General features: G+C 37.6%; 1 protein-coding gene across 1 annotated transcript; it reads right to left on the minus strand.

Moving 5' to 3' along the window:
• Positions 1–20996: 20996 nt before the first annotated feature.
• Positions 20997–22877, minus strand: RHO25_000828 (uncharacterized protein; the record flags this gene model as incomplete). The annotated part of the gene is made up of 2 exons (XM_023593434.2): positions 20997–22590; positions 22642–22877. The coding sequence occupies 2 exons, from the start codon at positions 22875–22877 to the stop codon at positions 20997–20999; spliced, it is 1830 nt and encodes a 609-aa protein (XP_023458891.1).
• Positions 22878–24285: the final 1408 nt, after the last annotated feature.

Raw genomic sequence — 24285 nt, forward strand, 5'->3', positions numbered from 1 at the left:
GAGTATACGATTAACCTACGGCCTAGAACTATACTACTATTCCGTCTACTATATTACTAGTCGGGGCGAGAATTAGATAAGCTTAAGGAGTACCTAAAGACAGAACTCGAGCACGATTAGATCGAGCGTTCTAATAGCGAGGCGGGTACGCCTATCCTGTTCGTACTAAAGAAGAATAGTAAGCTACGGTTATATATTAACTACTATAGGCTAAACGAGATTACTATTAAGAACTAGTATCTACTACCTTTAATTAGTAAGACGCTAGATAGGCTTATAGGAGCTATATAGTTTATATCCTTAGACTTAGCCGATACGTACTACTGCATTCGGATTAAGCTAAGTAACCGCTAGAAGACTACGTTTCGTACGCGCTACGGCTATTTCTAGTATAAGGTAATGCCCTTCGGCTTAACGAACGTACTAGCGACGTTCTAAGTATATATTAACTATAAGCTAGTAGGGCTAGTCGATATAAGCTATATAGTATACCTAGACGACATCCTAATCTATAGTAGGATACGCGAGGAACACGTGCGAGACGTATACGCTATACTTAAGAGGCTCCGCAAGTTTAGACTCTACGTATAGCGTTCTAAGTATAAGTTCTTCTAAAAAAAGATCGACTTCCTTAGATTCGTAGTAACTACTAGTAGCGTTGCGATAGATCTAAGCAGAGTAGCCGCAATCGCCTTATAGCTAACTCTAACTACGCTAATAGAGGTTTAATCCTTCCTTAGATTCGCGAACTTCTACTATTAATTTATCTTCGGATATTCGAGAGTTATAGTACCTTTAATAGCGCTATTAAAGAGTACGAAGGATAGAAAGAAGCTAGGGCTAATTAAGTAGGGAGCAGCTAAGGAGCAGGCGTTCTATAAGCTAAAGAATCGATTTTAGACTATACTACTACTAAGATACTTTAACTCTACGCTGCGCCTACGGGTCGAAACCGACGCTTCCGACTTCGTAGTAGCCGGTATCCTAAGCTAACTATTCGAAGCAGAATAGTATCTAATTGCCTTCTTCTTATAGAAGATAATTAACGCTAAATATAACTACGAAGTTTACGATAAGGAACTACTCGTAGTAGTCGAGGCATTTAAGGCGTAGCGACTATACCTCGAAGGCGCTACGTATAAGGTTAAGGTGCTTATTAATTACGCTAACCTTAAGGGATTTATAGGCGTTAAGTAGTTAATAGGTAGATAAGTAAGGTAGGCGATATTCCTCGCCCTCTTTAATTTTACTATTAGCTATCGAGCTAGCAAGCTTAACCTAGCCGATACGCTATCTAGACGTAGCGACTACGTACGAGAGGCGAAGGAGATAAGCAACCTCCTACTATTACTATAGTAGAAACTCTAGGTATAGAGTACTATACCTATAAGCGGCCTAGTTATTGCCCGTATAAAAGCTACTTACTAGGCTTAGTTAGACACCCTAAAGGTAGTTACGGCGGCGGCTAAGAGCGGGGGGGTAGCGCTGCCCGATAGTAGGTATATTACGGTAGCGGCTAACCGTTCGGTTCGTCCGTTTAGCTTTGCTCTGCCCTTGCGAGTCGCTAGCGCTATTACTACGTAAGAGTAGCTATACGCTAATATCTCGGACATAATTGTTAGGTATACCGCTATATTAGTATAGCTCGATCCGAAAGCAAAAGTACTATACGAGCAGGCCGAACGCGAAGGCGTAGCGAGCGAGAAATATACTATTAAGGACGGCTATATATACTAGGAAGAGGCTCTATACCTACCGAACGACCTAGTATTACGGACGCAGGTAATCTATATATACTACGACGATGTCCTAGCGGGCTATTTTAGTAAGGACAAGATAGTAGAGTTAGTTAAGCGGAAGTACTAGTAGCCGGAGGTTAGTAACGACGTAAGGTAGTACGTCGAGCAGTATAGTAGCTATTAGAAGATAAAAGCGAGGCGCTATTGCCTCTATAGCGAGATAGCTATACTTCCGCTATCTAACTATTCTTAGAAGGATTTATCTATAGACTTTATTACGGATCTTCTACCTAGTAAGTAGAACGGCTATATCTTCGACGCGATCCTCGTAATCGTAGATCGTTACTCGAAGATAGTAACTTTCGTCCGAATAATAAAGCGCTATACTAGTATAGAGCTTATAGATATCCTAATTAATAAGGTAATACGACTATATAGTATACTAGCTAGTATTATAAGCGATAGAGGCCTAGTCTTTACTAGCTAGTTCTAGTTAGACTTCTACTACGAGACGTATATTAAACGTAGGCTAAGTACTATATTCTACCCGTAGACTAACGGTTAAACCGAGCGCGCAAACTAGACGCTTAAGTAGTACCTACGTATCTATTATAGCGAGCGATAGGACGACTAGGCGTCTATCCTATCGTTAGCGGAATTCGTATATAATAATAGTACGAATACTACGCTTAAGATATTACTATTTCGAGTAGTATACGAGTTTAACCTAGACCTTTCTATAGAAACGTATAAGAGAGATATAGGCGAAGCTCGGAACGTGCTTCTTCGAGGAAAAGTACTAGTAGCGAAGGATACTATAGAGAGGTTAAAGTAGAACTACGAAGAGCTAACTAAGCGCTAGTAATAAGTAAGCGAATCTTAGACTAAGTACTTTAATTAGAAGTACTAGCCGATAGAATTTAAGGTTAGCGACTTAGTTCTATTATCTATAAAGAACCTCTAGTTAAAGGTACTATTAAAGAAGCTAGCGGACAAATTCGCTAGACTATTTAAGGTTATTAATATAGTCGGAAAGCAGGCGTACTACCTAGCTCTACTAACTAGCTTATAGATTTATAATATCTTCTATATATTTCTCTTAGAACTCTAGTAAGGTAGCGATACGTAGGATACTAGCCTACTACTCGTAGATAAGTAAAGCGAATAGGAAGTCGAGAGGATACTAGAAAGCTACGTAGAGAAAGGCGTAAAGAAGTACCTAGTTCGATAGCGTAAGTAGCTAGAGGAATATAATACCTAGGAGCTAGTAGAATATATCGGAGATTACGAGGTACTTAATATATTCGAGGTATAACGCGAAACTAAGTAGCCCGTACGTAAGGCGAAACTACGGAAGAAATAGTAATACTAGTAGTTAGTAGAATAGCGGAAAATTCTAAGAATTCTAAACGCTAAGTATCGCTAAGATATAAGAACTTAGAAAACTAAAATATTATAAAAGAAGAGAAGATATTTATTTATAGTACCTATAGGTATAGTATATACTACGCGTAATAGAAGTATATAGCCTAGAGCCGGCGAGATACGAGAGTACTATAAGAGTCTAGTAGAGGAAGAGCGTAAGGCCTATAGGCTACTCGCTACTCTTGCCTATAGTCTTATTATTCTTCTTCTTACTCTTCTCCTTATTATTCTTCTCGAGCTTAAAGAGCTCGCTCTCGTCCTAAGTAGACTAGCCGAAATAGATAGAGGTAACGGCGAGGTCTAGAGCCTCGCTAGAGGCGCTAAGTAGGCAGAGCTTCTATTATATAAATTAGTACTATATAAGAGGAGTAAGCAACTAGTAGGATATAAGATATACCTCGTACTCTAGCTCGAATATACTACGCTAGATAGCGAGGCCTATACTCGTCGCTATGAGCTTATTAGCGGAGGGCATACTAGTAGCTAGCGCCTTACTAGCCTTCTTCGGCGTAGAGAAGAGGCTAGTAGACTTGCCTAAGTTACTCTATAGGCGCTTAAGAGTATAGCCGATAGCCTCGCCTATATTATCGAGATAGTAGCGGAGCTACTAGTAGCGTACGAGGCGCCTACTTATATATAGTAGGCGATAGTAGTAGCGCGCGCGCTACGCCTACTTAATAAGGTCCGGATTAGTAATATAGATATACTTATAGTTAGACTTACTATAGCGAATATAGTTTAGCTACTAGCCGAGCTTTATATTACTATTATAGCGTAGCTCGATAGCTAGGTATAAGGAGTTAGTAGACTCGAAGTATATAATACGTATACGAACTACACGACTTATAGTCTACGAGGTATAGAAAGTAACGCTAGTAGTCGTCGTTCTCTACCTTTAGAAGGTCGTCTACTATATAAGAGAGATAGTTAGCGGCCGGAGTAGTAGAAGTAGTAGTAGCTCTTCTTAGAGATATATTACTTATAGGTCGCGTATAAGAGTAGTACTAGATAGTTAAGTATATAGTATAAGTCGGATATAAAGAGCTTACCGAATATAAATAGTTAATAGAGAAAATATATAAGAGGTATATAACGAATTTATAGTATACTAGCGCCTTATAGCGCGAGCGCCGATAGTACGTACTATTAATAAGCCCGTTACTACGGAGAGTTACTATATAGTAACTAGCTACGAACTAAAGCTCGACTTAATATTTATATATATAAGAAGTAGTACGAACGTACTAGATACTATACTAAGGCGATAGAAATATATAGTCTTCTCTATAAGCTAAGGTAGCTCTATTAGAGAGAGGAGATAGTTATAAGAGCTAGGAGTATATAGCTCGAGAGGTATAGCTTATTAGGCGTTAAGGTATAATAGCTAGTACCGCTTATACTTAGTATAGAATAAAAGTATATAGAATGTATATAAACTAAGAAAGTAAGAATTATTCTTAATATCTCTAGATAGAGAGTCTAGAGACGCTTAATATATTGCTATATTCTACTCTTATAGCTCTACTAAGCTATTCGAACTACGTATCCTACTAGGTAAGCGCGAGCTCTATATTTCTATTAAGTAGTCGAAAGTCGAGCTTCTACTATTTTAGAGAATAGAGCGGACTATCTATAGCCTATATATTTCTAATAATATAGTAATAGAGAATTAGCTTTACGAGAGGTTAAAGCGGCTCGGAACTATTACGAACTTTAAGATACCTATAAAGCTATATTACTTCCGTAGAGAATATAGCGCGGCTTTAGATAGTAGTAGTTCGTTCTCTATATAAGTTCGATTCTCTTCCTAGTATATCGCTAATTAATATTAGGTTATATTAGCGATTCGTAACGTAACCTTATCTTATAGTACTTCTCGTCTACTATCTTCTAGTATAATTACCTATCGTAGTATATTATCTAAGATATATAGGCAGCCTATTATAGGCTCGAGCCTTAGACTATAATTATCTAGATAGCGAGCGAGATAAGTCGCTTAATTAACTCGCGCCGACTATAATCTCTTAATAACTAGTAGTTAGTATAGATTAAGAAGTATCCTAAGGTTGTTCTAGCTCGAAGGATATATAATCGTCTAGCTAGGCAAGTACGGGCTTACTATATAACGATTAAGTAGTCGAGTAGTATATAAGAATATATAGAATACCGATATATATAGTAGAACTACCTATATACGAAAAGAGTAGTATATAATATTATATTAAAGTAAGTATAGACGAGATACTAGAAGGAGTAGCCGATTAATAATATTCTATAGTAGCTAAGAGGAGCCTATTAGAATACTATATAAACGATATCTACCTAGATAATTAGCTCTCTAAGTAGCGAACGTCGGCGCGTCCTTAGTATATTACTTACTTTTATACTATCTAAGTATACTAGTAACTAGAAGCGCCGAGTTAAAGTAATAGATACTATAGCTACTCTTTATAAGTAGTAAGAGATAATATAGATAGATAGATAATTCTTATACGCTAGTCTACCTCTTTTAAATAGAGTAAGTAGTACGCTCTATATATTTCGTAGATAGAAAAGCTCTTATACTAGTACTCCGGTAGAAAAACCTCCTTATATTCTTATATTTTATAGTAAGCTCTATATAGCCTGCCGCTTCTATAGTTCCTAGTTCTCCTTAGGACAATTTATATTATCTTAATAGTTTAGTTCCTTTATAATATAGTTCTTCTTAGTTGTTTCTTATATTATTAGTACTTAGGAGCCTTATCCTCTTACCTACTAGCTTAGAGACTTAAGCCTATATATATAGTCTTAGTCTCTACGCTAGTATCTATATTAATCTTATATCTAACTCTTTCTTACTAGTCTATAGTAGGAGCCCTCTCTAATATTAAGATCCTACTCTAAACTTTCTGCCTTACTTAGTATCTAAGTTATATAACCTATATTTATAGAAATTATATTAAGTAGTAGTATTCTAAACTAGCTCTTCTATTATAGGTAGCCTTAAGTATAGAATAAGGGTTACTTTTATTAGATACTCTGCCTTTAGAGTTAGTTATAAGATGTCTAGAAGAGCTAGACCTTAGATAAATATCTCTATTCCTATAGTTCTACTAGTTATTACCTAATTCTGCTATAGAACCTATAAATAGGCTCTATAGATAGGGTACCTAATCCCTTAGAATAAGTAGTTAACCTAGTAGTACTAGAGGTATATACTAGTATATAGAGGTATATTCTTCTTTCTTTCTAGAGTACTTCCTAAGAGGTTTCTAGGCCTCTTATTTAGCTTATTATCCTACCTTCTACCTAGACTAGGACGTTTTCCTTATAGTTTTAGCTACTTTGTCTTATGCTCCTCTCTACTCTTTCTACTTTACTTTAAAGCTTTAATTATAGTATACTCCTTCCTTCTCTTTAGCTTATTTTAGTACTAGGTTACTACTCTAGCTTCTAAGTCTAGGATAGAATTTACTATCTAGAGATTCTAGTCTAGTCTCTTAGTACTAGGTCTTGTATTAGTTCTAGCTACGCTAGCTCTAGTTTATAGTATTCGTTAGAGTTCGCCTAGTATATACTTCTATAGATTTCTAGACTTTCTTTTTTTTTTTTGCTTTCTTCCTATCTATATAGGTATCTAGCCGCCCTATACTTTACTAGTATAGCCGAAGCTATCTATTTCTACCTACGACTACGTAGAGATATATAATAGGACTTCGTAGGCCTTAAAATTATTAATAACTTCTTAAGAAAGAAATAGACTTTTCTAATAAAGTCTAAAGAAGATATACTAAGTATCTTTAGAGACTAGAAAGTAAAAGCTAAGCTATTATTAGGAAATCCTTTCTAGATTATAAGGAGTAATAGAGTAAGAGAGCTTCTTACTATACTAAAGTAGTAGAAGAAAGAATATAGAATTTTCTTCTATATAACTAAAGTATATAACTCTATTTAGAATAGAGTAGTTAAGAGATTAATCTAAACCTCTAAAGACTATATAAGAGTAATACTAGAAGATATCTATATACCTATTAAATTCTAGCTAGAAGCCTTAGTAGTCTATATAGTTATTAGAAATTCTCTTCCTAATAGCTTAGAAATTAATAGATTTAAAGTATTACCTAAGGAAGCCTTTTTAGGTATTTAACTCTTAGTATTATACTTTAGAGTTTAGAGTTATAAAGTAGTAGTCTATATAGATCCTAAGTCCTAGCTAGTAGAAATAAGATTAGATAAACTAATAAATAGAAGCAAAGATACTATATTTATTAGATATATTCCTAATACTACTAAAATATAACTCTTCTAGGAGCCTAATATAAGAGCTATTAAAGCCTATAATACTACTACTTAGTTTAAGTATAAGAAAGAAGGAGATATAGAGCTAAATATTCCTAAGCTTAATTAAGTAAGTAGTATACCTATTAGAAACCTAGTTAGTAGATCTCTAAAGAAGCTAATAGTAGTTATATCTTCTATAGCTACTATACCTATAGCTATAGTAACTAAACCTATAGGTCCTAGCTAAATACTCTTTATATAGTTACTACTTCTACTAAAGAATAAGAAGAAGTACTAGAGAATAGAAGATCTAGAAGAAGAAAACTCTAGAGAACTATAACTCTAGTAGAAGAAAAGTAGAACTACTAAACTACTTAAGTTAAGCTAGGAAGTTAAAGGATAAGCTAGTCCTAGTACTAGTAGAAGACTATATTCTAAAGTAAAAGGATTAAATATTATATAGTAGAATCTATAAGAAAATAGAGATTAGGAAAGGAACTAAAACTAAATCTATAGCTAAAAGAGAAGAAGATCTATTTTAAATAAAGGACTAGGCCTAGAGGTAAAAGCTTATAGTATAGTAATAAGATAAGTACTTTAGAAGAGATAGAGAAAATATAAATAGAAGGAGGAGCCTAGTACTAAGTATTATAAAGTATTCCTTAGCTAAGTCTAAAGCTAAGAATAGGAGTAGATTTAGAAAGCTCTATTAGAGATTTAGGAGTCTATATTTATAGTAATTACTCCTTAAGTCTCTATATAGAGATAAGAAGTATCTATTCTAAAGTCCTATAAAGAGGTAATTTAGAATTCTAAATAGAGATATATATAGAAGAATATAGTCTAAAAGGAACTAACTATATTAAGGAGTAATAATACCTAGATAGAGGCTATTCTACCTAAAGAAGTAAACCTTATTATATCTAAGTAGATATTTAATATAAAGAGATTAATTAGTAGAGCTATTAAGAAGTTTAAAGTAAAACTAGTTATAAAAGGTTTCTTTTAGAAGTTTAGAGTTAATTTCTAAGAGACCTTTATACTAATAGTTAGATATAATACTTTAAGAGTATTTATAGCTATAGTTTATAAGAAGGATCTAGAACTCTACTAAGTAGATATAAATAATATATTTACTAAGAATAAACTTTAAGAAGAAATCTTTATAATTCTACTACTAGAAGTTAAGATTCTACCTAATATAGTCCTATAAATTCTAAGAAGCTTATATAGACTAAAGTAAGTAGTAAGAGACTAGAACAAACTCTATATCTTAAAGTTAAAATAGATTAGGTTTATATAATTAGAAATAGACCTATATCTTCTTATCTACTAGGAAAGGAATATTCTAATTCTAATCTATATAGATAATATTCTAATTATAGTACTAAAGCTAGAAGATATACTTTAGTTTAAGGAATAGCTAGATAAGGTATTTAAAATTAAAGATCTTAAAGAACTAGAGAAAATCCTTAGAATAAAGTTAATAAGAGATAGATAAGCTAGAACTTTAAAGCTTAATTAAGAATACTTTATCTAAGAGAACCTTATAAAGCTAGGAATAACTAAGGAGATAGCTAACCTAACTCTCTTACTAATAAATAGTTATAATACTTACTAGAAACAAAATATAAACGCGCTCTAGTAGGCGACAACGACGACGGCGGGAGGCCTCGAGGCCTCCTAATACGCGATAATATCTCCCGACTAATACTACGACGCTACGAGTAGAGAAGGAAGTCTAGAAGGAGGAAGTTACGACTCTAACTCCTAGGCGGCCTAAATCTGCCTATAACTACCTCTCTCTAGCTAATAAAGCTAGAAAATAACTACTAATACTAATACTCTAAACCTAATAATCTAAAAGAACCTAAAAATACTTATAGAATAGATCTAGAGTTACCTCGATATCTAGATAACTCTTTTTTTCTTTCTAACTCTTCTCCTTCTCTAATAGGCCTAATAGGCTCTCCTCTACCTCGCCCTCTACTAGGAAGAGTCCTAGACTCTTTAAGCTATCTAGAAAACTCTCTAGAGCCGCCTAATACCTACTACTACTACTTCTAAAACATAGGCCTAGATAGCCTAAATTAGATATATAATACTAAGGCTCTAGCCTTAGATATCTATAACTATCTTAGTAAAGATAGGAAACTAAGAAGAAAGAGAGATAGTAAAGAAGTTAAGCTATAAAGAGCTTAGAAGGAAACTAGGAGTATAGTAGTTTAAGACTATATAAAAGCTCCTAAGTAGAGACCTTAAAGTTATTCTCTATAGAGAAGGAAAGAAAAGTAGGCTAGAGAAGGACTAATCTTAGCTTAAAGCTATATACCTAGAGGCCTAGGTAGAGATACTAAGTACCTAGGTAATTATATATAGTATTAGGATATCCTAGAAGCTAGAGGATATAAATAGCTAGGTCTAGCTCGACTAAGATAACCTTACCTAGTTTCTAGAGAAGCTTAAAATTAGGAAGGCCTTTTAGCTTAAGAACTAGAAAGTAAGAGAAGAGACTAACTTCTTATTAGTAGTAATAGTAGTATAGGATAGATAGACTATAAGGGAAATATATAGAAGAGGTATTACTATTAGGTTAATATAGTATATAGTAGAACTATACTACCTATAGTAGAGGATTATATAATGCTTTAAGTATAATAGCTTTAAGTATATTACTACCTACTATAAAGCTATAGAAGAAATATATAGAAACTATATAGAGAAGTATAGAATAGATAGCTATAAGGAGAAGAAAATTAAATACTATAACTATAAGAGAGACTATAAGGTATACTTCCTCTAATATAGCTATAAAGCTACTATAAAGGCTAAAGTAAGAGCATTCTTAGAGTAGTTTAAAAAGCAATAGGAGATAGCCTTAGGCCTAATATAAGGCGATAGTAATATAGAACCTCTAATCCTTAAGAGGAAAGCTCTACTAGCTAAGCCTCTATAGAGGGATATTAGATATAAAGATAGGCCTCTAGGTACTATAGTAATAGTAATAGCTAGTAGGAGGCAAGCAAGCAAGCTCTACTTCTCTCTTATATAGGAGAATAAGGATACCTAAGAGGTAATAAGTACCTACTAGGAAGATATAGATATTAACCTAATTAAGCTCCTCTTCTAAAAATCCTATAAATTCTATAAGTAGCTAAACCCTAATAATCTACTAATATAATATTAATAGGTTAAACACTACCTAAACCCTACTACTAGATAGCTAAGCTATAGAAGAGGCTATAGTAATAGTACTATAAGAACTATAGCTTAATACTATAAATAGTAGAACTAAGGCTAAGAAAGAATACTCTATAGTCCTCCTACTCTAGTAGAACCTAAGAGTAGTAATACTTATATTAGACAAAGTTAGAACTAATAGCTAGAAACTACTCTTCTATAATATAGATAACTTAGTAACTATCTAAGTCTAGATACTTATAGGAACTATCTCTATCTATAACTACTATAATCTCTTAGAGCTAATAAGCTATAGATAAGAAGAGACTATCTCTATACTCTAAGAAGTACTATTATAAACTCTAGAGGACATAAAAGCAAGCTATATAGTAGTAGGAGACTTTAACCTCTACTATCTAAAATAGAGAGGAAATATAACCTAAACCTAATATACTATAATAGATAAGCTTATTAAAACAATTATAGAGGCCTAACTATAGCTAGCTCTAGAGCTAGAGATAATTATATAGGAAAGATATATAGCTAGCTACTAAATACTAGACCTAGTCTTTATTAGCCTCTCTCTCTAAAACCTAATCTAAGAATATAAAGCCCTCCTAGAAGAGATATATAGCTCTAACTATATCCTCCTTAGGATAACTCTCTATATTAACCTCTAAGAGCTAAAAGGAAGAAGCTAGAGAAAGTAGTAGAAAGCTACTAACTAGGACAGAATCTAGAACCTTATAGCCTAAGATACTAACTAACTTAACTAACTCCTACTTAATATAAGAGAATACCTAGATATACTAGCCTATAGAATATAATCCTCTATTTAGAGGATTATAGAGAAGATAGTTCTAATAGCTAGACTATTAAGCTATATAAAGATAGTATAGACCTAGGAATATAAGGAGACTATAAAGCTAGTAAGAAGAAGAAGAAGAGAATAGAGAAACTATAAGATAGAATAGAGCTATAAGCTATATCTTAAAGTATTATATATAAGAAGTAAAGCTATAAGAAGAGAGCAAAACCTAGCTTAAAGAAGACTAATAAAAGAAGTTATAGAGGACTCTAAGAAAATCTAGAAAATAGCTAAATAGGTAAGAGAGGGAGCTAACTAAGAGTACTAGCTACTATACTTCCTAAGCCTAGCTAATATAGAGTATAATAGAAATACTAATAAGAGGAAGGCTATAATCCTAGTAAGATACTTCTTCCTAGACCTAAGAGAGGTAGACTTAAGTAATATCTAATATACCTAACTACTACTCTAATTCTAGATAGAGGTAGAAGTTTAACTAAAGGAAGTAGAAGGAGTCCTTAAGAAACTACCTAGTAATAAGGCTCTAGGACCTAACTAAATACTAAACCTCTTACTTAAAGAGTATAGAGAACAACTTTCTCTAATTCTAGCTAAACTCTTTACTATATACCTAAGGATAGTATACTACTCTAAAGCCTTTAAGTACTCTATAATAGTAGTACTTAGGAAACTATAGAAACTAGACTACTTAAAGCTAGGAGTATATAGACCTATTACTCTACTTAATATAATAGTAAAGGTCCTAGAAGCTATAGTTACTAAGAGGATATCTAAGAAAACTAAAGAATAGAAGCTCCTCCTAGAAGAATAAATAGGTACTAGGCCTAGTAGGTCTACTATCTTAGTATTAGACCTTATTACTAAATAAGTAAAAACTATCTAGAAAACTAAGCTAGGAGCTATAGTATCTATACTCTGCCTTAATATCTTAGAGGTATTTAATAAGGTCTCCTACTAGAGGCTACTTTATAATATTAGAATAAAAGGCTTCTTAGACTATACTATTAGCTTTATCTAATTATTCCTCTAAGATAGGACTACCTACCTAAGACTTAGAGAATTTATAGACTAACTAAGGCTCTAAAATATAGGAATTCCCTAAAGCTCTACTCTATCTCTAATTCTCTTCCTTTTCTTTACTTCTACTCTACTCCTAATACTATATAAAGGAACTACTTTAGTAATAGAGTTTATAGATAATTCTAATATCCTTATATATAGTATATTAATAGAGGATAACTATAGGCAACTTAAGAAAGCCTACTAGAAATATAAAGAATAGGTAAGGAGATATAGAGTAGAATTTATACTATAGAAGTATTAGCTAATCTACTTTACTAGGAGTAGGAAACATAACTTTAAAGCTATAGTCTAAATCTAGAGATTTAATAGAGAACTACTACTATTACTTAGACTCCTTAGAGTATAGGTAGATACTAAACTTAAATAGAGCCTATATATTAAATAAGTAGCAGAAAAGGGAGCCTACTAAATATAATTACTTTAGAGACTATATAAGTCTATATAGGGAGCCTCCTTCTAAAAAGCAAAGCACCTCTATATAGTAGTAGTAAGACTAGCTATTACCTTTAGCTACTAAGTCTAGTCTAACCTAGAGAGTATATAAAGCTACTATAGGAACCTTACTAAACCTATTAAGAAGATCTAGAGAGAGGCCCTAAGGAATATTATAGGAGTATATAAGTTAGTTATAATAGCTATCCTAGAGAAAGAAGCAAATATTACTTCTCTCTATTTATATATCTAGGACCTAGCTAGGTAAGTATCTAAAAAGTAAGATACCTAACCTATATACTAGTATATTAAAAATAGGTATAGGGAGATTAAAAAGTAAGTATAAGTAGGAAAGAGAGCTAGACAACCTATACTACTAACCTAAACTAGATAGAAGGAAATCCTCTAGATAGTATAAGGCTAAGAAATAATAATATAGATATACCTAGGCTATAAGGTATAGTAGGCTAAATACTAGTAGGATAGAAGATAGAAAAGGAATAAAAAGAAGAGAAGAGTAAGAGTAGGAGAGGAATAACTACTAGTATAGAAAACTACTACTTCCTCTACTATTAGACTAACTCTATATAAAGGACTTACTAGACTAGAGAGTATAATAGTTATACTCTTAAGGATAGAGTATATTAGGATAAGGCAATACTTTACTAAAAGGAGAGTTCTAGGTTTTATACTAGACTATAAATATAGATAGAGATATAAGATACTAAAATATATATATATATTCTACCTAAAATAGAACGAGAGAAGATACCTACTATTCTAGGTAGGGGTATCTATAAACTAGAAGGATCTAGCTAATATAAAGAGAGAGCTATATATAATAGTAAAGTAGCTTATCTAAGAAGAGGTCCTAGACTAATTCTTACTTATAAGAGAAGAGGTATAGAAGGATAAAAGGAAAGAGAATAGGAAGGATAGAGCCTAGTAAAAGGAGGACTTACTAGATACCTAGTATTATCCGAAGGAAAATAGAAGCGAAGGAAGCGGCTACGTAGGCTATAAATAAAGAGATATACGAGAGTTTTTCGAAGGCTTTTCCTCCGACCGAAACCTATAGAGCGTACTACTTACTCTAGTTAAAAGAGGTAGACCGGCGTATAAGAATTATCTATCTATCTAATAAATACTTATAATAGCCTAAAACTAATAGGCTTATATAATAAGAGAGAGAATAAGATAGAGTACTAAAGCTAAACTAGTATCTAGATATAGCCTATAGTTATAATAAGACTAGATATTACTTTCTTTCTTAGAAGGTTAAGCTTATATATCTTAGACCTAACTAAGAGATATATATAAGCTCTAAAGAAACTAGTAAGATACCTAAAGTTATTCTAAGACTTAGAACTAATATTTAGAAGAAGTAGAGGAAGCCTAATAGAATATTTAGACTCTAACTATATAATAGATAAAGTAGATAAAGTCTTAATCCTTAGGAGTATCTTCTTTCTTTATAGAGCTCTAGTTTCTTAGATAAGTAGGAAGTAAAAGTCTATTATAATATTAATAATAGAAGCTAAGTATATAGCTATAAATATATATATAAAGTAATCTTAGTTCCTAGTAGTACTTTTAAGAGAGATAGACTATATAGAGTTAGTAGGAGAATATCTATTCTAACTAACTATAAAAGTATATTCTAATATAGTAAGAGAACTAAGGCTAGTATAAATTATAGGAGACAATTAGGTAGCTTTAACTCTTATTAAGAATATATATATCTATAAGAGATCTAAATATATTAATATTATATATAACTATATTAGATATCTCTAGTAGTAGAGAAAGGTTATAGTAGAATATATTCTAATAAAAGAGATAGTTACTAATAGCCTAACTAAACTAAAGAATAGGCTATAGTTTTAGGAGTTTATGAGATAACTCTAGCTTATATAAAGAAAGGCAAAAGATTTATACTCGAACTATAGATTAAACTCTAGACCTTAGGATAATTAATAAAAGATATATACTATAGTATTAGCGATACTATAGTATATACGAAACTAAGCCTAGAGGTTATACTATAGAGGAAGTAGCTTACTATATCTAATAAGTAATTATAATTTAGAAATAGATTTAAATATAGGAATATAAGTAGAAGACTATCTAGCCTAAGTAGGAGTATTAGAAAGTATAGTCTAGTTAGATATTCTAAGAGATACTTTAGAGATTAGGATTAGGTAATATAAGTTATATAATACTAGGTTATATAACATAGCTAATATCTATCTTAGAAGTAAGATAAAACCTATAACTAACTAATATAATTAACTTAGTTAGTTCCTACTTATTATCTCTACTTCTACTATATTATATCTATTCGACGAGTACCTACGAGAATATAATCTAATAACTTAGATATAATAAGGTTTGCTCCTTTAGGTAGAATAGCCTCTATCTAGGTATTATTACTCCTTAATATAGTTAGTTCCTTTTAGACTATATTCTTCTATATATATCTCTATTTAGAATTCTAAATTACCTCTTTATAGGACTTTAGAATAGATACTTCTTATCTCTATATAGAGACTTAAGGAGTAATTACTATAAATATAGACTCCTAAATCTCTAATAGAGCTTTCTAAATCTACTCCTATTCTTAGCTTTAGACTTAGCTAAGGAATACTTTATAATACTTAGTACTAGGCTCCTCCTTCTATTTATATTTTCTCTATCTCTTCTAAAGTACTTATCTTATTACTATACTATAAGCTTTTACCTCTAGGCCTAGTCCTTTATTTAAAATAGATCTTCTTCTCTTTTAGCTATAGATTTAGTTTTAGTTCCTTTCCTAATCTCTATTTTCTTATAGATTCTACTATATAATATTTAATCCTTTTACTTTAGAATATAGTCTTCTACTAGTACTAGGACTAGCTTATCCTTTAACTTCCTAGCTTAACTTAAGTAGTTTAGTAGTTCTACTTTTCTTCTACTAGAGTTATAGTTCTCTAGAGTTTTCTTCTTCTAGATCTTCTATTCTCTAGTACTTCTTCTTATTCTTTAGTAGAAGTAGTAACTATATAAAGAGTATTTAGCTAGGACCTATAGGTTTAGTTACTATAGCTATAGGTATAGTAGCTATAGAAGATATAACTACTATTAGCTTCTTTAGAGATCTACTAACTAGGTTTCTAATAGGTATACTACTTACTTAATTAAGCTTAGGAATATTTAGCTCTATATCTCCTTCTTTCTTATACTTAAACTAAGTAGTAGTATTATAGGCTTTAATAGCTCTTATATTAGGCTCCTAGAAGAGTTATATTTTAGTAGTATTAGGAATATATCTAATAAATATAGTATCTTTGCTTCTATTTATTAGTTTATCTAATCTTATTTCTACTAGCTAGGACTTAGGATCTATATAGACTACTACTTTATAACTCTAAACTCTAAAGTATAATACTAAGAGTTAAATATCTAAAAAGACTTCCTTAAGTAATACTTTAAATCTATTAATTTCTAGGCTATTAGGAAGAGAATTTCTAATAACTATATAGGCTACTAAAGCTTCTAGCTAGAATTTAAGAAGTATATAGGTATCTTCTAGTATTACTCTTATATAGTCTTTAGAAGTTTAGATTAATCTCTTAACTACTCTATTCTAAATAGAGTTATATACTTTAGTTATATAGAAGAAAATTCTATATTCTTTCTTCTACTACTTTAGTATAGTAAGAAGCTCTCTTACTCTATTACTCCTTATAATCTAGAAAGGATTTCCTAATTATAGCTTAGCTTTTACTTTCTAGTCTCTAAAGATACTTAGTATATCTTCTCTAGACTTTATTAGGAAAGTCTATTTCTTTCTTAAGAAGTTATTAATAATTTTAAGCTACTATTTATATCCTAATCTTAAGATAGGTAAAGAGCTATAGATATTAATAGAAACTAGAGATAACTTTTAGAGTTTCCTTTTAGTTTCTTTTTCTTTATATTTCTTTATTTTTTCTAAGAAATATACTCTATAAAGTTAGTATTTCTTTAGAATAGGAATCTAAGCCTTTAAGTTAGATACTTTATATAGGTTTCTAAGAATACTTTCTCTAAAATATAGATAGATAGATAATTCTTATACGCTAGTCTACCTCTTTTAACTAGAGTAAGTAGTACGCCCTATATTTTTCGTAGGTAGAAAAGCTCTCGTACTAGTACTCTAGTAGAAAAACCTCCTTATATTTTTATATTTTATAGTAAGCTCTATATAGCCTACCGCTTCTATAGTTTCTAGTTCTCCTTAGGATAATTTATATTATCTTAATAGTTTATTAGATCCTTTACGATATAGTTCTTCTTAGTTATTTCTTATATTATTTATTACTTAGGAGCCTAATCCTCTTATCTACTAGCTTAGAGACTCTAGCCTATATATATAGTCTTTGTCTCTATACTAGTATCTATATTAATCCTATATCTAACTCTTTCTTACTAGTTCCTAGAGTAGGTATCTCTTTATATAAATCCTACTTAGATTTTAACCTTTCTTAGTACTTAGTTATATAACCTATATCTAGAGAAATTCTAGTTTTTATAGAATATCTAGAATAGTAGGTATCTTTATAGGTAGCTCTAAGTATAGTATAGAGTTAGATAGCTTATATTAGATACTCTATCTTTAGACTTAAAGTTTCTAGAGAGCTCTAGAGTAGAGAGACTAGTCTACTTTAGAGTCTTCTATTTTAGATAAAAGGCTCCTAGTAGCTAATTATTCTAGTATCTATAGAGGTACTACTATTCCTTTCTTCTATTTCTACTATCCTTACTCTTTCTTATTAAAGCCTTCTTTTAAGTATACTTAGTTCCTCCTTTTTAGCCTATTTAGAGCCTAGGTTACTACTCTAGCTTCTAGACCTATAGTAGTATTTACTACCTAGAAGAGCTATCCTATAGTCGAGTATTAGAATCTTATAGTAGTTATACTACGCTAGCGTCGTCTTCGTATTCTTAGAAGCTTTCTAATCTCTCTAGGTCGAAATTCTAGACTTTTTTCGCTTTCTTCCTACCTCGTAGGTATCTAGCTACTCTATACTTTACTAGTATAGCCGAAGCTATCTATTTCTACCTACGACTATATAGAGGTATATAATAGGACTTCGTAGGCCTTAACTTATAATAATTCTATAAAGTAATCGGTATAATCTTATAGAATAACTATTCGCTTAATTTAAGGTAGTAGTAGAAGTAGTAAAGATAGAAATATAGTAGAAGAATCGTTATACTAATTACTATAATTAGAAGCTATTTAATTAATTCTTTAGGCACTTATAACGCTTATTCTAATAATACTAGCTACCTCTAACACCTCCATAATAATTAGAGGCAGCGATTGAGGTGTAACTACCGCTAAGAGGCTAAACTACATCAAGCATAGCGATATAGTGGCTGCAGGGTAAAGTAATTTGAGTTCACGCGTTGAAAGACAGCAAAGGGATCATTACACTCCCTCTTCGGTGGCTTCGAATTCGTCGCATCACCAGTTGCGCCCGCTAGCTCTTACTGGCCAGGCTATTTGCTTTTCACTCCACGCTCTCTGGCATGCTGCGGCGGACCTCCCGAGCTCTCCGCCGCTTCAACAGCATAGGCTCGTCGGAGCCTAGCCGCTTGTTATCATAAGAGCTTACATTCCAAAGCTATCTTCCAGTTTTTTCGGAGTGCAAGATGTTCCTCTGCTTGCGAGCTTCTCTACGGCTAGAGTGGCGGCTGCAGAGACACGCATGAGAAACATCGACCATCGCGCCGGCAAATCTGTCGAATCGCCAGAAGGCATCTAGTCCTCATATGCTTGGAGGGAGGTCTCTGCTCCTCAGCACAGCGAACAACCATGTGAGAGTCGCAGGAGGCAGAATCATTTTTTGGTTTCGGCTTCCTTACTTCTATGGAGAAAAGTCTGGATGCGCTCTATTCTTCTGGCTTAGCGAAGAGGCATGCTTGGACCCGCAGATAACACTCCTACTCATGTCATCAGTTCTTCTACCTGCCACCGCCGAAATTTGGGGCAAAATTTGGAGATTTCCAAAAGAGTTCGAGGATAGTACGCGTCCAGCAAGCAAAACGGAAACCAGAATTGAGACTCCGTACTCCTCTATCCATGGAACTCGAGTGCTCTTCGGTCCTCGTACCTCCGCCTTGTGCAGCGTAACTGAGGCGCTCTGTCTCGACAAGCGAGGCAGATGCGGAACGCAGTTGACGAGAGAAATCACAAAGTGAGCGTATTTCCCAGCGTGTGTCTTGCTGTCCGCAACTAGGCGTCCTGGCGGTTGGTCTTGGCGACGGCTGAGGCCAGAACGTGGACGACATCTCTCGGCGCGAACATTGCCCCCTTCGGCATCTCTCAGCGATGCATAGTGGTTGAACTTGTCCGAACGATGACGCGATCTCTGCTGAAGGGTCTCTGCATCGTGGAGGCTTTTGTCTCAAGGTACATGTCCTATCCCACCGCTTGCGCCGGAGAACATGCTCTCACGATCGACAATACTGTCATGCAGGATTGCGCAGGAGAGTATCGAGTTCAATAGGGTATCGATAGAGCTAATGCCACAGGTGCTACTGGATTGTTCGTTCTCAGCGTAATGTTGTAGCATTTGTGTCTGTTGATGAGCTGACGCAGCTCAGAGTCGTGGCCGTTCCAGCCTTCCTCCTTTAGGAACCGCATAGACATTCGCAGCCGGCAGCCCTAACACAAATTACTGTTCACCGGAAGTCTCCAGTCTCCAGCGCCTGTTCTCAATATGGCATGTGCATAACTACCAGTTCCCTTGCTCGCACGAGCGCTCACTGCTCGAGCAGCACGGCGCCCAGCTCTAAATCTGGTGAGCTTTCGGCACCGAACGCCTCGAACGCTATAGTAGTGAAGCCTTGCCTCTTCTCAACAGTGCTAGATGTGGCCTTGCAAGCCAGCGTCAAGCCTCTTTGCGCCGTTGAAAAAGCTTCCACAGAAGGTCACAGAGGCTGAAAGCTCATGCCACTCGTGGCTTGCCCCAGATATTCGCTAGACTTCAAGGCTCACCAAGTGCTGTTCTGCCGTAAGAGCTCAACATATCGGCGCAAGCTACAAAGTGCATGAGACGGGAAATGCGAACACTGCTAGTGTGATATGAACACGGGTACGATCTGATGATACACGTGTTGATCGTTTGGCACACGACTCGTTCATGCCTCATAGTCGTCATTGCGCTTTGATAGTAGTTTTAGCCCCAAGAATGCACGCCTGACGATGGAGATCCTTCAAAACCCCGCCGCCATCTGCGCTTTTCATTCACCGTTTTGGGAAAATCGAAGCCACACGTTCTTAGCTTTGCGCATTGCACTATACTAGTATGCATGACTGCTCTTTCTTCGCGCAAGTCTTGCCCCATGTGACACCACGGCATCCGTTTCCGACAACAAGCAATCACGCCGCGTCGGGACCCCTCAGCGGTGAAGCAAGATTGACTTCTTGGATCGTGCAGCGGCGAGGAGAGATTGTGACTTTCCTTTCGCTGCTATTAGCCCATGGCGTCCACACTCGCAAGATCGATACCACTACCGTCGATCTCGCAGTCCACTTGTCTGAAGACCGGCCTTGGTCCTTCGTTTACCGTTTTCCGTCTGTGTGCAGTCACGCACGGCCATGTTGCTTTTTGAAAGCGAACGACATCGTGCTCTTTGGGTGCCGATGGAACCGCGACAGCGCAAATTATAGGCCGGCGCATTTCGAGATTCTGGACGAAGCACTTCGCTGCAACGTAAACGCTGAGCGTTCATATTTAGTGAGCGACAAATCGTGCGTTCGATGAACACAGCTTCTGCGAGTTCGTTGGCATACAGTGCCCTTTCGTTGCGAATTTCGTTGTTCTGAGGTCGTGCCCAGCTGATCGAGAGGGACAGACCTCTCGAAGCATCGTGGGCACGACGAGGCGCACCGGCCGTAGGCGCAATTGCGTCTGCACGCGCATGTCCATATCTTTCATGTGTCCACGGGGTGGAATAGGTGCCATCCATGGCACGTCTCTACGTGTCTCTGACTGGAACTTCGCTCTTTCTCATCCACGCTCGTACTTTCCCCGGAGCACCTGCTCTGCTGCAGACATCCCATAGGCGCTGCTTGAATCAAACATGTCGCCGGAGTTAGATACGGGCGCGCTGCTGACGGGCATCCCACTGTATTGTTGCATTTCCGCGTGGTAACTTGTGACCGGTGCAAAAGGTGGCCCATTTGGGCTCAACGGACTCCCAAATGGTGTGCTGTCGTGGCTGTTCTGCGCGCTAGAATGACTTCCATCATACGCCTCCTCGCTCCTGAGACTGGGCGGCACCGCGCTCGGAATTGCGTATCCAGGGACATTTGGCATAGTGTCGTTGATCTTCTGCATCAGTAGAGGCATGTACCTCTGTTGTCCACCTCTGAGCGTGCTGATCAACGTCATCAGCTGATTCAGATAGTCTCGTGGGCCGAACTCGAAGGTGTATTGCTCATGTGGTATTACAGACATCACGTCTGTCAGGGTGCATGCGACATCGAACAGTTTTTCCACAAGCCCAATGCCATGCACCTCCATTGCAGATTGCGTGAACTGCGACGTCGACTGAACCAGGTCGCGAGAGACTTCTATGGGATATTTGAAGCTCATGGCGTGATCTGCTGCCGCCGACGATAAAAAGCCATGGCTGATGGAGAGCTGCCATACCATGGTCCGAAGCCACTGTTGCGAGCACCGCAAGTCGACAGCCTGTGTTTCCGTACACGAGAGGTACGTTGGCAAAGCATCTGAAAGCTGTTGTTGCAATCGTGCAAGCCACTCGGTTGTACATCCCACCCGGGCCTTGTTCCAGAGACCTACAAAGGTATCATCAAATGGTCGGAATAGGTTTACCAAATGAATGAAACCGTTCAGCTCGACCGTTTCAGCCGGGTCCTCGTCCAGGGTCGGAAGGTTGATGGTCGCGTGCAGAGTCAGCGGTTTGTGTTGCTGCAGCGCATAAGCACGTTCCGTCACAAACAGGAGCCAGTACAATCGTCTCATCCGTGAGCTCTCAATGATGTCCGTGGACTGGTAGTTCACCTCCTCGTGCATTCCCATGATCTGTGCCAGTGTCGTCGCCTCCCGCAAGTGGAACCATGCTGTATTGTGTCGGTCCAGGCAGAAATAGCTGCCGAAGAAAAAGAACGAAGTAATGACCGACCACACCGTTGGGTTCTCGATGTAGTTGCAGCCTTTGCGCACTCGTAGGGCCTCCTGTAGCAACGCGTGGCCTAGCTGCAAGCTCGGTTGCGGTGCGATTTCCAGTCCATCGAAGGCATCGGGTGGCATGACCATGTTCGGTTGAATCATCATGTAGGCGCATAATGATACTACAAGGCAGTATGCTTCGGCGCTGGTTTCCATCTGGCCAATGGTCTCGCCCACCTTCTGACGATGGAGGATGGGCTGTGTGGGATACATGTGAACGAAATAGTAGTCGACGCAAGTCGTGATCATCTTCATCGACAGCAAGCCAGCCTTCCTCAGATGGGCCGGCGAGTGAGGTGGGCTCTCAAAATCCAGGCCATGTCGTCTCGCCGCCAGTTGTGACTGTCGCTGAGTCTCTCGAAGCTCAGAGATCACCTTCGCCCTCGACCCCTTCGGGCCCTTCTTCCTTGATGGATGTCAGTAGGAGTGCCTCGAGTGTGGCAACGCGAGAACGTACTGAGGGATGGCATTGTAGGTACACGTGAGACCGGCAGACGTGCAGTTCTTACATGGCCGCGTGCCGTCCCCAATGCACTTGACCTTCCTTCGATGGCAGGCGTCGCAAGCTCGTTTCGCGGTCGTGGGTAGTGGCGCTGCAGAGGAGGATGACGACTCGGGCATGTTCCCAGCGTGCTTGAGCCCTCTCGAGGAGACAGACACCTCTACAGGGCCGTTCAGTGTGGAGATCAGCATGAGCACTCGGACATGTAATAAGCAGCAGGATGCACAAGGTTTAATGTGACGGCCTGGTGCACGCGCGAGGACGTAGGGTAGCGATGGTATTTCCCCGCGCCTCACAGGGTCATTGGTCGTGCCGTGCGGCGCCTAGAACGAAGACTGAGAGAGGTCCAATAAGAGAGGGGTGATCTGGAGGGTGTAGGATGAAGAGACACGCCAGACGAGAGATGGCAGACGGGCTGGACAGGCCGGCGCCGGAGGGCTTGCGCATGTTGACATGGCAGAAAGAGCGAGCATCCCAACGCAGTCCCCACCCACCAGTAGTTACGGTATGCACGTTGACCATAGGGACGGAGCGCTGCAGGAAGCTTAGAGAACGTCAAGACGCCATGACGCTATGCGGCGTGGTCGAAGCGTGCATGCGCCAGGGCACTCGGCGGCGCGAGCGCTGCAGAGACTTTTTTTCCTGGGCATCGTCCAGCGCCCGCCTGTAGCCGGCTGGTGCGAGGCGTTTCCCGCGATGGGCGAATCACAGCGCCGCTCGCTGCCTGGTGCGTCCAGCTTGAGAAGCTCAAGGCGAAACTACCGGCGGGCGTGGCCGCGCTCAGATTGACGAGGTGCTAGCCATCGTAGGGCTGCAGCAATGGCTTGCATAAGCCGCTCATCTTTCGGCCCGAAGTCGTCTCTGCGGCGGCCGCATCGCTGTCGCTGGAGTCCCAACGGCGAAACTGACGCGTTTGGGAGTGGCCTGGCGTGCGGTGAATTTGCAACCCCTTCGGGCTCCAGCTGGACTGTCGTCGAGAACCGTGGCAGCTTCTACCATGGAGTACTGTGCGAGTCGTCGCTGTTCAGATCACGCCGCGCTGTGCTCACCTGTCGCCGCCGGGCCTGGAGGGTTGGGACTGGCGCTGCTGTTTGAAGTTTTCGCTGGGAAAAAAACAGTGGATCGTTCGTACGAGAAGCATCGGTGACGAAGCCCGATCTCGCCATGCAGCGCTGCGCCTTCCACGGGCTACGCAGGGGGTCCTGTCGTGGATGGGATCGATGGTGGGTGGCCTCGCAGAAAGGGAGTTGGAGGGCCTTCGTGACTGCGGGAGTCGGGGTGGTGCTGTTATATGTCCTGGCGGCGCCATCAGGCCAAGGACGACCGGGTGAATGCTGTGTCGTGCCTGATTGCAACAGAGCCTTTCGGCGTGTTTACGGCGGCATCAGGGCGAGGACGAGGGACGGACGGGATGGCGGTGGCCACATGCTGACCGTGCCATCACAGCCCTCGTCTCGTTTTCGGCGTCATTCTGACACCCAGTGCCGGTCTTGGCAAGCATTGGAACTTCGACGTTCGCAGCTCTGCCAAAACGGCTCGAATGCGAGCATGTCGCGTGATGGACGAGGGTCGGGCAGAGCGCATGCGAAAGCAGATGAG

The sequence above is a fragment of the Cercospora beticola genome, chromosome 1, assembly GCF_033473495.1.
Source record: "Cercospora beticola chromosome 1, complete sequence".
Classification (NCBI taxonomy): domain Eukaryota; kingdom Fungi; phylum Ascomycota; class Dothideomycetes; order Mycosphaerellales; family Mycosphaerellaceae; genus Cercospora; species Cercospora beticola.